At 44.4% G+C, this 15,393-nt stretch overlaps 1 protein-coding gene across 1 annotated transcript in view; it reads right to left on the bottom strand.

Annotated features, from left to right (window-relative positions):
* RASA2 (RAS p21 protein activator 2) overlaps nucleotides 1-14,342 on the bottom strand; it is a 104,241-nt gene extending 89,899 nt beyond the window's left edge. Inside the window, exon 1 of the mRNA XM_075004370.1 lies at nucleotides 14,224-14,342. Coding sequence (XP_074860471.1) covers nucleotides 14,224-14,287 — 64 coding nt within the window. The 5' untranslated portion in view covers nucleotides 14,288-14,342. The remainder of the gene's footprint in view (nucleotides 1-14,223) is intronic.
* Nucleotides 14,343-15,393: the final 1,051 nt, after the last annotated feature.

Raw genomic sequence — 15,393 nt, 5'->3', positions numbered from 1 at the left:
AGCATAATGCTACGTCTACACTATGAGATAAAATCAAATTTACTGATTTTGTAACTCTGGATTTTATGAATTGGATTTTATGAATTTGATTTTGACTACCCTCACTCCCACACGTGCTCCTCACAAAGTCAACTTACTGCTGCCACATTCAATTCACACACACTGACTGTTGCAGCACTGCATTGTGGGAACCTGTGCCACAGTTCCCTCATCCCCATAGCATTCTGGGTATGTCTGCTGGTCTTTGAAATCATCTTCCCGCATTGCATTGTCCTCACTCTCCTCCCATGTTAAGCAATTGTCCATTTTTCCAGTCGGAATGAAGGGAAAGTAGGGCATCAAACAGTATGGCAAAGTTAAGAGAAATCTCTTCTGTCACTGAATTGTTAAGGATTTCATTAAAAAAAAAAAAAAAAAAAAAAAAAATCAGCAAGTGTGTGTCTTCTCAGCTAGCTATCCACTGACGGTCCCTCCTCCAGGGATTTCATCCAGACCCTGAAAATAACCCAGGGACAATGAAAAGCTTGAAGCAAGAGTTGATAGAAAAGTTTTGGGAAAAAAGAGAGTTGCTGAGGGGAGGGTATTTAGCTTCCCACGTCATTATACAGCTTCTGGGCACAGTCTGTATTCTCAGCTAGCCCTCCTCCCACTCTTCCCTGTGCTCCCGGGGGGTGGGGGGGGTCAAAGCATGAAGAAAGAGGACAGGAAAGATTAGGAAAAAGATTTTATAAATGAAATATCAAAGATTTTGCAAAGAACAGCTGGTGTCTGAAATGGGCAGCACGCCCCCGAAAATATTTTTGGTGTGGGGGAGGGAGTGACCAGTGGTCGGGATAAGGGGATTTCAAAAAGTGCAGGGTCCTTTTGAAAAGGAGCCCGTGTAGCCGTGCCGAGCTGTGCGCTTTCCAAAGCGGCGCTTTCAAAGCGACGCAGCCGGAAGCGTCCTAATGCTAATGAGGCGCTGAATATTCAATTCAGCACCTCCTTAGTAATATTCGAAATACTGCTATTTTGAAGATTTGTGCCCATGTAGACATAGCCTTAATGACTCGAAAGTCTGCGTTTTACTGAAGAGGAATTTTCACAACAGCTTGGAAAGAGAGGCTGCTGAACACTTTTATATTCAAATTCGACACATGGTTTGAACTGGGATGGGAATTTTCTAGCTCAATATAGGGGCTCTTTTGCATACTTGGCTTTTTCTAATTCTTGACTCCCTCCCCCGCCCGCCTCTTCCGCCCCTCTGCTCTCTGATTTGCTCACCTTGGTAATATTTTTCTGATTTGTCAACCTTGATTACAATTTTTGGTTCTCTGTGCATTAAATATTGAGTCTGTTCTGGTACAGCTATGATCTGAAGAAGTGGGTCTGTCCCACAAAAGCTCATCACCTAATAAATTATTTTATTAGTCTTTAAAGTGCTACTGGACTGCTTTTTTGTTTTAAATCAAATACAGTTCACAAATGGTGAATTAGTTGGCGCAACTGCAACACGAGGACTGTAGATTAATTACAGTTAAATCACATGATTAACAAAAAAAATTCACTGCAATTCCAAAAATTAATCATGTTTAGCCTCAGTTTTAATTGTGCTATTAAGTAGTCGAGTATCAACTGAAATTAAATATTTTTTCTACATTTGTCAACTACGGACTTCAATTAAAAGAAAATACAAAGTCTACAGTGCTCACTTTATATTTTTGATAACAAATATTTACCCTGTAACTACAATATACAAAAGACAGCATTTTTCAAAACATCTCACACAAATACTGTCGTGCAAGCTCTATCAGGGAAATGCAATTTACAAATGTAGTTTGTTATTTTTGTTTTGGTAACAAAACTGCACTCAAAAACAAAACAATGAAAAACTTCACAGCCTTCCACGCCACTCAGTCACACCTCTTTTTCAACCAATCACTAAGGCTATGTCTAGATTGAAGAAATCTGCTGGCAAAAGATACACAAATTGCACAATCATTTGTGCATCTCCTGCAGACAGTTCTTTTCGGAGAGGCTTTCCCAGAATTTGGCTTGTCTACACAAAGGGAGAGGCAATTCTCAATTTAGTGCTGAGTGGAGTACAGGATCTGGTTCAAGAGGTAACTATAAAAGGATGTCTTGGAAATAGTGACAATAATATAACAACATTTAAGATTCCAGGGTGGGAAGAACATCTCAGCAGTCCAACATTGTGGCATTTCATTTCTGAAAGAGAAACTATGCAAAAATGAGGATAGTTAAATTCAAAGGTACAGTGACTAAAGTAAAATCCCTGTGAGCTGCATGGAAACTTTTCAAAGACACCATAATAAAGGCCCAACTTAAATGTAAACACCAAATTAAAAAAAACACAGTGACACACTCAAAAAGAGCCACTGTGACTTAATAACCATGTAAAAGAAGCAGTGAAAGAGAAAAAGGCATCTTTTAGAAAGTGGAATTAAAATCCTGGTGAAAAAAGTAGAAAGGAGCATAAACACTGCCAAATTAAGTGTAAAAATATAATAAAGAAAGCCAAAAAGGAGCTTGAAGAACTGCTAGCCAAAAACTCAAAAAGCAATAACAAAATGTTTAAGTACATCAGAAGCAGGAAGCCAGCTAAATAACCAGTGGGGCCCCTAGACCATCAACATACAAAAGGAGCACTCAAAGACCATCAAGTCATTGCAGAGAAACTAAATGAATTCTTTGCTTCAGTCTTCACAGCTGAGGACCGCAAGGAGACAGTCATTGTGGACAGTGCTCTGAAAACATCCATGTAGTGTGCAGCGGCGGTCAAAAATGTAAACAGGATCCTAGTAACCATTAAAAAAGGGAGAGAGACTAAGTAGAGAATATCTTATTGCCCTTATATAAAATCATGGTATGCCCATAGATTGAATACTGCACACAGAAGTGGTCCCCTCATCTCAAAAAAGATATACTGGCATTAGGAAAGATTCAGAAAAGGGCAACTGAAATGACTAGGGGCTTGGAACAGGTCCCATATATGTATACCCCAAATCAAAAAAAAGGGTTTCAACTTGGAAAAGACGAGACTAAGGGGGAATATGATAGAGGCCACTCATGAGTGGCACAGAGAAAATGAGTAAGGAAAAATTATTTACTCGTTCCCATAATATAAGAACTAGAAGACACCAAATGAAATTAATGGACAGCAGGTTTAAAACAAATAAAAGGAAGTCATTCTTCATGCAGTGCACAATCAATCTGTGGAACTCCTTGCCAGAGGAGGCTGTGAAGACTAGGACTATAAAAGTGTTCAAAAAGAGAGCTAGACAAATTCCTGGAGGTTAGGTCCATTAATAGCTATTAGCCAGGATGGGAAAGGAATGGTGTCCCTTGCACCCGATTGTCAGAGGCTTGAGATGAATGGCACTCCCTAGGGACACCTGGTATTGGCCACTGTCGGCAGACAGGATACTGGGCCGGATGGACCTTTGGTCTGACCCGGTATGACCATTCTTATGTTAAATGTTGGTAAAACCCCCTCTGCCAACACATCCCTTCTTCCTCATGGAACACGGATGACTAGAATGTTGGCAAAAAGTTCCAAAGGTTTGAACTCCTGACAGAAGCCTGCCATCTAGACATAACCTAAGAGAAACAAGTTTGTTGACTTTATGAGAGAGCTGTCCACTTCTTAATTCAATATTGCCATGAAATGACCTCTCTCAACTTCAGGTGAAAATTTAGACAAAGAGTGGGAAGCATTGTCTGCTGGAAAGGTAAACAAACTTGTCTGAGTGACTGGCTGAACAAGAAGTAGGACTGAAGAACTAGCTCTAAAATGTATCACGCTGTTATTTCTGAACACAGTTATTTTTTTCTATGTAATTCCACAGCTGTCTTTCATGACAAGACTGTACTTCTATTATGTAACTGAAAATACTATCTTGATTTTTTTTATAGTGCAAACATTTGTATTAAAAAAATATAAAGTGATCACTATACATCAGTGGTTTTTCAACCAGTGTGCACTGATACAGTGGTGTGCAGTGAGAACTGTCCAAGCATACCCCGAAATTTTGTCAGTTTCCCCTCTCCCACAGCTCTCTGTGGAGGGGGGATAGGGGTGTTCATGCCCCAGCTGCTGCAGGGTTCATCAATTCCGGACCCCCGCCTGCGCAGATGCTCTGCAAAGAGCTGCGGTGAGGGGAAATGATGATCCCACAAGAGGTTTTTGGCCTTGGGAGGCAGTGGAAATGCTGCTTCTCCACCAAAACAGGCTGACAGGGACACACATTGCCCCCCCCCACCTGCTGTGGTAAGTGGGGGAAGAAGGGTGGGATCCTGTTGGAGCTGAGACATGGTTTAAATACAGCATCTCAACTCCAACAGGCTGGTAGGTAGAGGAGTCTGCCCCCCTGGAGCTGTCCCCTCCCATGGTTGCCTACCTTTTTGCACACCAAACACACAGGTTTTCCACTAACCCAGTAAGCTGCTATTTACCCTACTTTGCTTTTTGCTCGGATTCACCAAATTTCAGTTCTTTATCAGTTCTACTATTTAATAAAAATGATTTTTAAAATACTGTTTCAAATATGAAAATCCTAACCATTAAAAGTCAAAATTCAGACACCTGAACCTGAGCATATTTTGAAAATGTGTCTGCGCTGCTGTTCAAGATGGTGCATTCTGTGGTGGATTTGAAACAGTAATGTATGTGATCCTTGTTGAGTTTGTTCTATGCACTACTATGATGCAAATCTCTCTAGTAAGACCGCAAGCATAGTAAATGTGACGTTTATGAGCAACCTACTCAGGTGAAAAAAGTGGGTGTGTCATGGAACTATTTGTCTTATAGAAGTGTGTCATGTTGCTGAAAAAACTCGGGAACCATGGCTACCCACTATGTTGTAACTGAAATTTATATAGCTAAAATATTTAAATAGCATTCTATTATTGCTTAATTGTACGATTAATTTTTTTTTAATCACAAGACAGCCCTATGCAACATCTATGAGACAATACATGTTTTCATCTCTTCGTTCCTTAACTTGTTCAATGCAGGTATTGCAGGAAAACAACCAACAAGTCCATACTCGGCACCTAATGAGCCATCTTAATGAAGTAGAATTATGGAATCTTTGTATCAAGTGGCACGTATTTGCAATGTCTCAAGAAGAGGAAGATAAGGAATGACTCCTAATGAGTAAGACAATTTAGAACAAACTACAACCACTACTGAAATGCAGTCTTGTATAAAGTAATAGTTACCCAGACTTCACCGAGGCTCTGACTACTGTGAGCAGAAGCAGATAAGCGCCAATACAAACATAATTTTAAACTTTATATAATTTATTATATTGTTCCTGACAACTTTCTGTGTCTCCTTTATAGTATAAATAATAATACTTACAAAAACAAACTGTAAATAACTATCACCATAAAAAATTTTTTCAACAACACTCTCTCACCCCAAGAGGGATTCAACTCTTCTCGACCGCTGCAAAATCCAGCTTCACCCAAGCTGTCATACCTTCATCTCTCTCCCATTTATTGTGCTCCTCTGCTTGACACTGCAATGACTGCACTTCTTTCCAGCAGGTCTGCCAGTGAATGACAGTTTCTTTCCCAGGGTACCCAAACCATATTTCCCCATCAGCATCCCAATGGTCAACATCACCTTTCATATGCTCTGAGCTCCTTGCACACAGCACTTCACGGTCCAGATTCTCAACAAATCCCCTTTTCATTTAGTGCATCTATTTTTGCCCCGTTCTCCAAAAACCTTATGTATGCTCTGTTTGGAAGAATTCTGAACTGCCTCCCTAGCTCTAGCTGACCTCTCATTGGCCATTCCACACCCAATGACAGCCTTCTATGACTTTGGACCACATTTCTAGCAGGTGCTCGTGCCTGGGCCAAGGTTACTATACTCTCTCTTCATTAATGGTACATATCTTCATGCATACCTCTACATGCAACCATTTTACTAAAACACACATTTAGCAAAGTCCATCCCTCTTAGGGATCCAGTTGTTCCATCCCAATCATCTACTGAATCAAATCATTTTAGGGGGAGCCCAAGATTTGATCTCATACGTTGTCTGGAGATTTGCAGCATGGTCCCCACCTTCAAAACCATACTGTTTTCACTTATAGGAGTCTCAAAACCCATTTTTCTATTAGAACCCCACATAGCTCTCTTCCTCGAGAGTGTGACCCTGCCTCTCAACTTTACCAGGATTGTGAGTTGCCTTTTTCACTAGGATATTTATTTCAGACATTCAAGGTTTCAGCAGGTTCTTATGTGTGACTTTAGTCACTAGCTCATTAGAATCCATTCAAATTTTGTATTCAGGTAAATCTGCACAGGGGATATATGTCTCAATAAATGGCAGTTATCGAACTTTTCACCAGTTGTGTATTTCAGCCTCTCTACTTCTCCATTTATCAGGGGCTCTGGACTGACTGTTTTATCATAGCACTCTTTCTGTTGAGCCTTAGCTTCTCCCATATTCTCTTGCAGTTGGGATCTTGCCATATTCATTTGTTTATGATGTTCATGCCCTAAGACATATTAGGGAAATTTCACTCTATATCCATCAGCAACCTTCTATATCTTCTGACCATCAGATAGTACAAGACTAATCTGTAGAGTAATGCAGTAAATTATCTTTTTATTATTGTGTATATAAATTAACTCAGGTAATAATTTCAGCTAGTGTGCTCTTTGTGTCTGCTGCAGACTATAAACCACTCCAATTATAACCTGCTTAGTTTGAATATGAGGTTTTCATTTTACAATATCCAACCACTCACCACACAGAAGGACAATTTATTCCAGGAGATAACTGACTTCCTCCACCAATTCTGCAATATTAACAACATCCATCAGAACCCATCCTCACCACCATGCCTGTTACTTCTTTAAACACCAACACCCCTCCTAACGATAGCACAGCCGCCTGCCTCAAATATTTATAAGATACTGGACAACCCTCTGATATTCACCCTAAACACACTGCCAGACTCATTTATTTCATTCTCTTCCACAACAATTTCACATTCAACACCACATACTTTGTCCAAACCAGGGAAACAGCATGGGACCTAGGATAGCTACTCAATATACCAATCTCTTCATACGCCATCCTCAAGAATTTGTGATCACAGTCGACCGCAGAACCCATTATATACCTGAGACTTACAGATAGTACTTTCATACCCTCCTAGATAGGCTGCCTAAACTCAATCAGAAATTTTCATCACCACTTCAAGAACCACCAACCATCCATTAAACTCTCTCTGGAACACTCACTTCCTAGCATCAACTTACCGTTAAAGCAGGTTGCTGCATACAACAGAACCTTACAAGCAACCCCACACAAGAAACTCATGGCTCACTGTGCCTACATTTATACATTCAGTAACCACCCCAAACACACCAAGAAATTGGTTATCCACAGCCACCCACTTAGATGCTACAGAACATGGTCTTAGGAGAAGTCCAAGATGTAAACCTTACCATACTTTAGCCACTGTGAGCCAACAAGGACAATCCAGCAGGACAGTAGATCACATCACAGAGGAGGCCACTCCAGTATCTCGAGAGAATTTGCTTCAGTGCAGAAATAAAACTTGCTCTGAACACACATGCCTAGATGTCCCTCTACCACCCACACTAGATCTCTCACAAGTGTATCAAACAACAGCCCATACTTAATGGGAGAGCCAATCCCCATAAAAGTTTTCCCTGAACCACCTCTTCCAACTTAAAAAATACTTTTCAGAAACAAGCATCCTACAGACCAGGATACATCAACTCAAAGCAGCACCTGACCCTGTCTGAAAAAATACAAAATGTGTGCAAATATACCTCAATTGCTACAATGATTAACACCCTCCAAAACCCATTTTCAATACCTATGGTTCTTATACATGCCTACCACTATGTGGTGTGCCTCATCCAGTGCACTATATCACCCAATACCAAGTATATGAGGGAAACCAGACAATCACTACACTCCCATATGAACTCAGAGGAAAAATGATAAAAGCCCAAAACACATCACCTTTCACAAAGCAATCCCTCTATATATGACCTACCTATCATTCTCTTCAAAGTAACCTTGCACAACACTTTCAGATGTTGAGCCTGAGAGTTTAAATTCTTTATGCTCCTGAATGCCAAAAATTCTGGACTGAACGGGAACCAGATTTAAAGCTTTTTACTTAGACTACAATTTCATCACAGCTATTTTTAGTTAAAGTCACTGACAGGTTATGGGCAAGAACCAAAAATCACAGACCATGACCTATCCATGACTTTTGCTAAAAAGATACCTATGACTGAGTCTGGCAAGGGTGTGAAGGCAGCCTGGGATGCCCCAGCAGCTGCTCTGGGACCAGTGCTAGCCACTGCTCAGCTGCAGTGGCTCCCCAAACCCACAGGACAGCAGCTCAAGAGGTCCCTGGGACCAAATGCAGCAACTTACGTGACAGGCTGCGAGGCCAGCTGAGCAGATGGCTGAAGAGTCACTCCAGCAGTGGTCTGTCTGTGTGGCTGTTCTCAGGTCCTGGGGTCAGCCACACTGGCTGCTACAGAAGTCATGAAGGTCACAGAAAGTCAGGCAATCCTGCACTTCCATGACAAACATGACACCTACCTATTAAAACAAGAGGCAATAAGCTTAAACTGCAGCAAGGGAGGTTTAGGTTGGACATTAGGAAAAAGTTCCTAACTGTCAGGGTGGTCAAACAGTAGAATAAATTGCCAAGGGAGGCTGTGGAAACTCCATCGCTGGAGATATCTAAGAACAGGTTAGATAGATGTCTATCATGGATGGTTTAGACAGTACTTGGTCCTGCCATTGGGGCAGGGGGCTGGACTCGACGGCCTCTCAAGGTCCCTTCCAGTTCTAGTATTCTATGATCCTCTAAAACTGCCAACTTTATTTTCTGGGTTTCAAATTTTACAGTTCTGATACCACTATATAATGTCTTCCTTCCTCCCAATCCAACAGAAACTCTTAACAATCTACTGAAACTGGTAGCGTTGGGCATCTGATGCACATGTTGGAAAGACATTGTGGAGCCTGAGCAACAGATTGGGGAGGAAAGATACCTGCAGACAAGAGGTCCAGAGTGGTTGGATAGATCTATACATGTGAATGTTGGTCACAGCTTGGGAATGTTTTCAGCCCTGGCAGAACAGATAAAAAGATCAGTAAAACTGATTTAGAAACACGAAAAAGCTCTCTCACAATTTGTAGCGTGCCACTCAAATGGGATACATATTCCAGTTAGGGAGCAGTTTTGATCAGTTGCTCCAAGAGGTCTTCCCAATCTATGGGCATCAGATTTTTTGTATGGTGTCACAGGTCTGATCCTACAATTCAAAATCCTGACTGGCACTCATTTTTTTTACTGCGAAAACACTTCTTGCTCAAAATGTATCATTAAAACAAGGTTTCTGTAAAGCAAAGCAAACCTGATCCTGTTTACAAATCAGAATTGTTTCTGTACTTGGGTGCTGCTTGACGGGATGCAGATCTTCCATTCTCATTTTCTCCATACAAACTGATTACCAATAGACATATACAAAAGTTTTCTTCCTGACTTTCTTTGAGCAGGAATGTATTTCTATCCCATTATTCTTAACCAACACAGTTGAATATCTTCCCATAGCAGTAGCCTGTCCTTCATCTGACCCCCTTTCCTCCACCCTGACTCTGTGTTTCAATACATGGCATTAGAATTTTGAGATGTGCATCATATTTCTATGTTTCTCACATCACCACAAATGCCCAAAACAGAGCTGCCATCACGATCAAACTTATCTGCTGTCCTATGTCCATTCTGACTCCTTGGCTGCGTCTATACTAATTCCCCCCACCAGCAACTTCCAAGTTCTAAACTTTAGAGTAGCAGCACACGTCTAGCCGCAGTGCACCCGCTGGTACTTCGAAGTGCTGGGGAAACCGGGGCTAGACCTGTGCCGGTATTCCAAAGTTTAAAACTTTGAAGTTGCTGCGGGGGGGCGGGGGAGGAATTTGCTTAATGAAGTGCTGCCTATGCACGGCAGCACTTCATTAGTAAACTCCCAACACCCTAATTACCATCCTTCCTTCGAAGGAAGGTGGTAGTGTAGACAAGACCTTTGTGGCCTTCATTTGTATTATCTAGGTGCCAGGAACTCCTTTACCAAATCCAGTCTCATACTCTGAATTTCTCTTCTTTTCAAATCCATTATATACCTTTTAAACGTTTCTCTGAAAAAGTATCTTCCATTCCATAACTGTCATCCTCTTTTTTCTCACTGCTCTGCACCACACAGCACCCATCATCTCTTGGACCCAAAGCACCTACAGATTTAGGTCCATGCTGGGGACACACTTCAACTGTCCTGGATGTAAACAAACACAAGAGGTTTTATAGCACTCTCAGAATTGAGAAGGAAATATTTAGATACTAAGTCCTAGTTCTAGCCATGATCATCATATATACTTCCTGAACAAATGTGTCCTGAAGCATTTAATAAGTATCTTGGATTCCATATACTTCTACCTTTACTACTACTTGCAAAGACTCTTATAATTCTACCATGTATTCCTGTACACATTCTGCAGTGCTGAACAATCTCTGCTTTAGCAACAAGGTCCAACACCTATTTTAGAAGTCCCTATTAGGCATGTCCACACTTTCCTTTTAGTTGCAGCCTCTAATTATTCAAGCAGAGCCTCTATTTTGTGTCTTGCTGATTGCTCGTGCAATCCGAACATCAAATGAAGAATGATCTTGAACTCCGCAATTGTCTTCCCCCCCCGCAAAAAAAAAACCCCACAACTAATCAATAAGCATGCGCCAAAGAAATAAGGCACAGTTAAGAGTATCTGCATGAGCTGCCTTCCTGTCGACCTTTCCCCAGCTTTACCCCTCATTGAATCCTTAGAGCAAACAGGTGTATCTTTTATTTTGAATTCTTCCTAGCCTGTTCACGATGATTACCAGTGACCCAGGCCTTCGCCAGGCTATCCCAACTTTGAGGAGAGGCAGATGCAAGCCAGCACAATGGAGATAACCACAAATTTCAAATTTTATAAAGGAAAAAACCAGAAATGTGGAAGGAACAATAATGTAATATAAATAATAGAATAATAATAATATAAGCAAACATCTAGTACTCACATAGGAAAACAAACTGTAAGATGCCATCAAAATAAAAAGTTTTTCCAACAATACTGTTTTCTCAACTCATCTCCCTGGTTATAAACTCCAGCTTTACCTCTTTCCAGCTTACAATGCTCCTTCAATACAGCAATGACCACTTCTATTTGTATCAGGTCCACCTGCACACCACAGCTCCACAAGCAGACAGAGCAGTTGACCAAGATCATGATTCTCCAGATCTGAAGAAGAGGGTCTCTCTTATGAAAACTCATTACCCACTAAAGAATACCGTTAGTCTTTAACGTGCTAGCAAATTGGTTTTTATTTGTTGTTGTTTTGTAAAGATACAGACTAACACAGCTACCTCTCTGAGGTTATTCAATTTAGGTACCATACATCTGAGATCTTAGGAGAGAAAAATACCAAAACCAAACCAAACCTTAAGATTTTTGCCTCTTGACCATGGAGGCTAGGTAACAGCCCTTCAGTAATACTATCTCCTTCCTTTTTTCTTCCCCTTCCCAATCACAAAGGACATTGTCCTATCCTCATGACTTGGTCTTCCATTAACAAAGGTTAAATTTAGACATCATCATCAAGTTTGGGAATGTACTTGGTTCTTTTTAAGTGTGTTCTCTACTTGAAATATAATAGTGAATCTAATCATCTTTTATCTTTCAAAAAAAAACACAATTTACTGCCTTCAATATTTGACAACAAACGTTTTCTCAAATGTCTACTTAAAAATAAGTTAAATTCTCAGTTTAATAGACATAAATTGTGATATTTTAACTTATGTATTACTCTTAGTTTGCAGAATGAAATACAGTTATCTCTTTCACATCCAGGAGCCCCAGGACTGGGAGGCTGCCAGATATTGAACTACTATGGATAATAAGAGAGGGATCCCTTGCCACCAGTTCTCTGACCCTGGGGATGCACTACAGCAGTGCTCCCCATGCTCTGGCCACCTGTCCTGCTGTACTCCCCCGCCTTGGTCGCCTTGGTTCAGCAGCCCCCAGTGGCTTACGTGGAGGGGCTAGCAAGCTGTGCAGGGACCCTCTCTGCTTCCCCAACCCCACCCCACTGACAGTGATTGCCTAGCAGCACTGGAGCCTCCACAGCCCAGGCCCAGGGAGGAATGGTGAGCAGCAGATGCACCTCAGTGCCCCACCTGCAGCTCAGCACCAGTGCCTTCTGAAGAAGGGGAAGCGACATCAATGGCTCGGAGCAGGAAGGGATCCCTTCGCCACCCACAAGCAGCACAGCTGCCCAGAAGGCGAAACCTAGGTGCTGGGATAGTGCCTGGTGGCAGTGCTGGTTATATCAGAGTACCATCTGATTGAATACTAGTTAGAAAAGATTACTGTACAGACATCAAAAGTTAAGAAGGATGTCCTCAATCAGGCACCTATAAATCACAGAGATACATAAGATATAAAACACTAAATTGAGTGGGGAGAAATCAAGAATCCTCTCTGGACAGTTTAGCCCTCTACCATGGATCTTATAAATAAGTTCTGTAAAGACAAATGCATTTTAACACTGTATAATCCTTCCCCTGGAAAAATAATTAATGTTGCAAAATTGATTGTTATACTCTAGAATTCATCTTTAAAAGCTTTTGTCATTTGCATTTTACCATGAGTTAAAACCAAAAGTCCAAATATATTTATAAACAGACCCTTAATTCTACCGCATTGCCAAATTTTATTATACTGCATTTCATTCTCAAATTACTGTATGAAAAACATTGATTAAATGCGTGAGAAAGGAAATAAATGGGTTACATTTGAGTTGTATGAATGCATTTTGATAACCCTTCAGGAAGCCACCACACATCCTGTTTCTCTAAACTGCTTTTGAAGTCCTTGTCAGTCGAATCACACATTATTTGTCACCCTCCTCACCCCCCTCCCTCCCACTGATGTTTTAGGACATTCATACTTTGGTTTTCCATGTTACTGAATTTATGCATTTTAGCTATCACAGCCCTTTTTCACTCACCAAGAAAAATCAGACTCCCTCTCTCTCCACCCCACCCCACATTAACACGCTTCTGTTTCCAGAGTAGCCTTGTACCAACTTCCTGCTGCATCAATAATTTCGCAAGATTTGCTTGACAAATAGACTCGCTTATGCCTAGGGTTTTGTGGAGCTGACTTTTTCTGGGTTGGCATCAAACATACTTCACTAAAATGGGCACCCACTGCAGCATCTCCACTGCAACTGCTCTTCAACACTCCCAGCCACATGCCATTTTCCTCTGAGCGGGTCATTTCTGCTCTGCATAACTAATTGTTTGCCCTCACACAGAAATCTGGGCCTCCCAAGAGCAACTTCCACAGCGCCAAGGGACTCTGCCTTTATCAGTCATGCCCCTCATCACCAAGCCTCTCTCCCCCTCAACTGCATACGGGCTCGTTCCTTCACCATTCCGCCCTCTCCCACCTTACTGCCAGCTTCCTCGGCACCCACTCACCCAGCGCTCGCCCTCCCTAACCCCCCACCGGAGATGCAGCCCATCCCGAACCCGCACCCACCACCTCCAGGCAGAAGCGCCGCTCTCCCGCGCCTGCCCTATCTCCCAGCGGCCCCAGAACCCCGCACCCGCAGCCAACCGCCCCCACCCCCGCCACACACTCCCCGCGTACTACAGGGCACCTCCCATCCAACGCCCACCCTGGCCCCACAGCCTCCAGCTACACCCCAGCACCACACCGGCCCCTGCCCAGGACGCGGCCCTCAGCCTACCGCTCCCATCCACACCCGGGCAAATCCACGGAGTCGCCCAGGGTCTTGCCCACCCTGTACACCCCCGAGACCGCCTGTCTCCCGCACACACCCCTGCCGTCCAGCCCGGGCCCACGCTCAGCCCCCAGGCCGAACCGCCCGGAGCCTCTCACCCCTCGTCCCCCGGAGGGGAGCGAAAGCCGCCCGCCCGAGCCGCCCCCGGCTCCGACGGGCAGCTGGAGGGCGCGGGGAGAAGGACAGCTCCCGCACGGCCAGCACCGGGCTGGGCCCACAAGCGGCCACCCGGTTCGGGCAGCCCAGGCTGACAGGGCCCGGCGGCCCCTCCCCAGGCCCCGCTCCCGCACTCACAGATCTTCCCCCGCAGGCTCTGGAGCACTCGGACCCCGTCGCCGTCACCGTCCTCCGCCGCCATCGTCCCGCCGCCGCCACCTGCGCCGCGCGCCAGCGAGGACGCGCCTCCCCCGCCCCTCCACGGCCCTGTCCCTTGTGCTGCAGGCAGCGGTGCGCAGCGCAGGCCAGCGTCACCGCACCGCGCCGCCCCCTCCGTCTCTGCCATTGGGCAGCCGGGCGGGAGGCGCAGACGCATTTCCGCCTCGGCACCGCCCTGCTGAGGCCGAGCCGCGAGGTGGGGCGGTCGCAGTTCCTGTCTGCTCGCCACGCTGCGCCTCCCGTCACAGGCCCGCCCTCAGGGTAGCCGGCAGCGGGCGGGCTGAGGGCGCGCGGCAGGAGGCAGCCGGCCACCTGCCTCACTGAAGCCGGGCGGGGTGGGCGGCTGGTGCCTGCGAAAGCCAAGCCGAGGCCGCACGTGGAGCACGCGTCGTTGAAATGCTCCTCGTATTCCCTGGCTTTGTCGCGCGCTCTCCTGTCCAGCGGGGGTTGCCTGGCAAACCCCTCGGGAGCCCCTGGCAGCGTGGTCACAGTCAGCACAATCGGGCTCGGGCCGAGCAAGTGCCAAGAGCCTCTCCAGCCCTGCTTCCCCAAGGTAGAATCTGTGGTTCCCTTTTGTCGAGGGTCTCATGGTGACACCCCATCCCCACAGGGGGGCAGCTTTTTTGGTCTGGGGCTTCACAAGTGACTAGCTGCCCCACAGCACTGCAAACATTTAACAGTTTCATTTATTAGTGTAACGCCCATAGATCCAGGCTTGCCAGCACCAGGGATAGAACCTGCCAGCAGAGGGTCTGAAGCCCTCCACTCTACCACCTGAGCACAAGGCCTGCTGGCACTCAGCCAAGGCTGTAAAGCAGAGACTTCACTCACCCCAGATGAGGTCTCAGTGCTTGTAAGTAGGACTGGCTTCTCTGGGCTGAGGAAGTGTGTCCCAAGCTTCTGGCACCTTCCAGCAGTTCTTCCCAGCCAATGCACCAGTTGTTACATTCACAGACTCAGGTTTGCCAGCACTAGGGATAGAACCTGTGAATATAGGCTCTAAAGCCCTGCACGCTACCAGGTGAGCTAAAGGCCAGGTGGCTCTCAGCCAAGGCTGTAGAGCAGAGACTTTACTCACCCCAGATGAGG

Source organism: Carettochelys insculpta, chromosome 10, assembly GCF_033958435.1.
Source record: "Carettochelys insculpta isolate YL-2023 chromosome 10, ASM3395843v1, whole genome shotgun sequence".
In the NCBI taxonomy this organism is placed as follows: domain Eukaryota; kingdom Metazoa; phylum Chordata; order Testudines; family Carettochelyidae; genus Carettochelys; species Carettochelys insculpta.
Note: the sequence above shows the minus strand (reverse complement) of the source record. Positions and strands in the feature narration are given on the sequence as shown.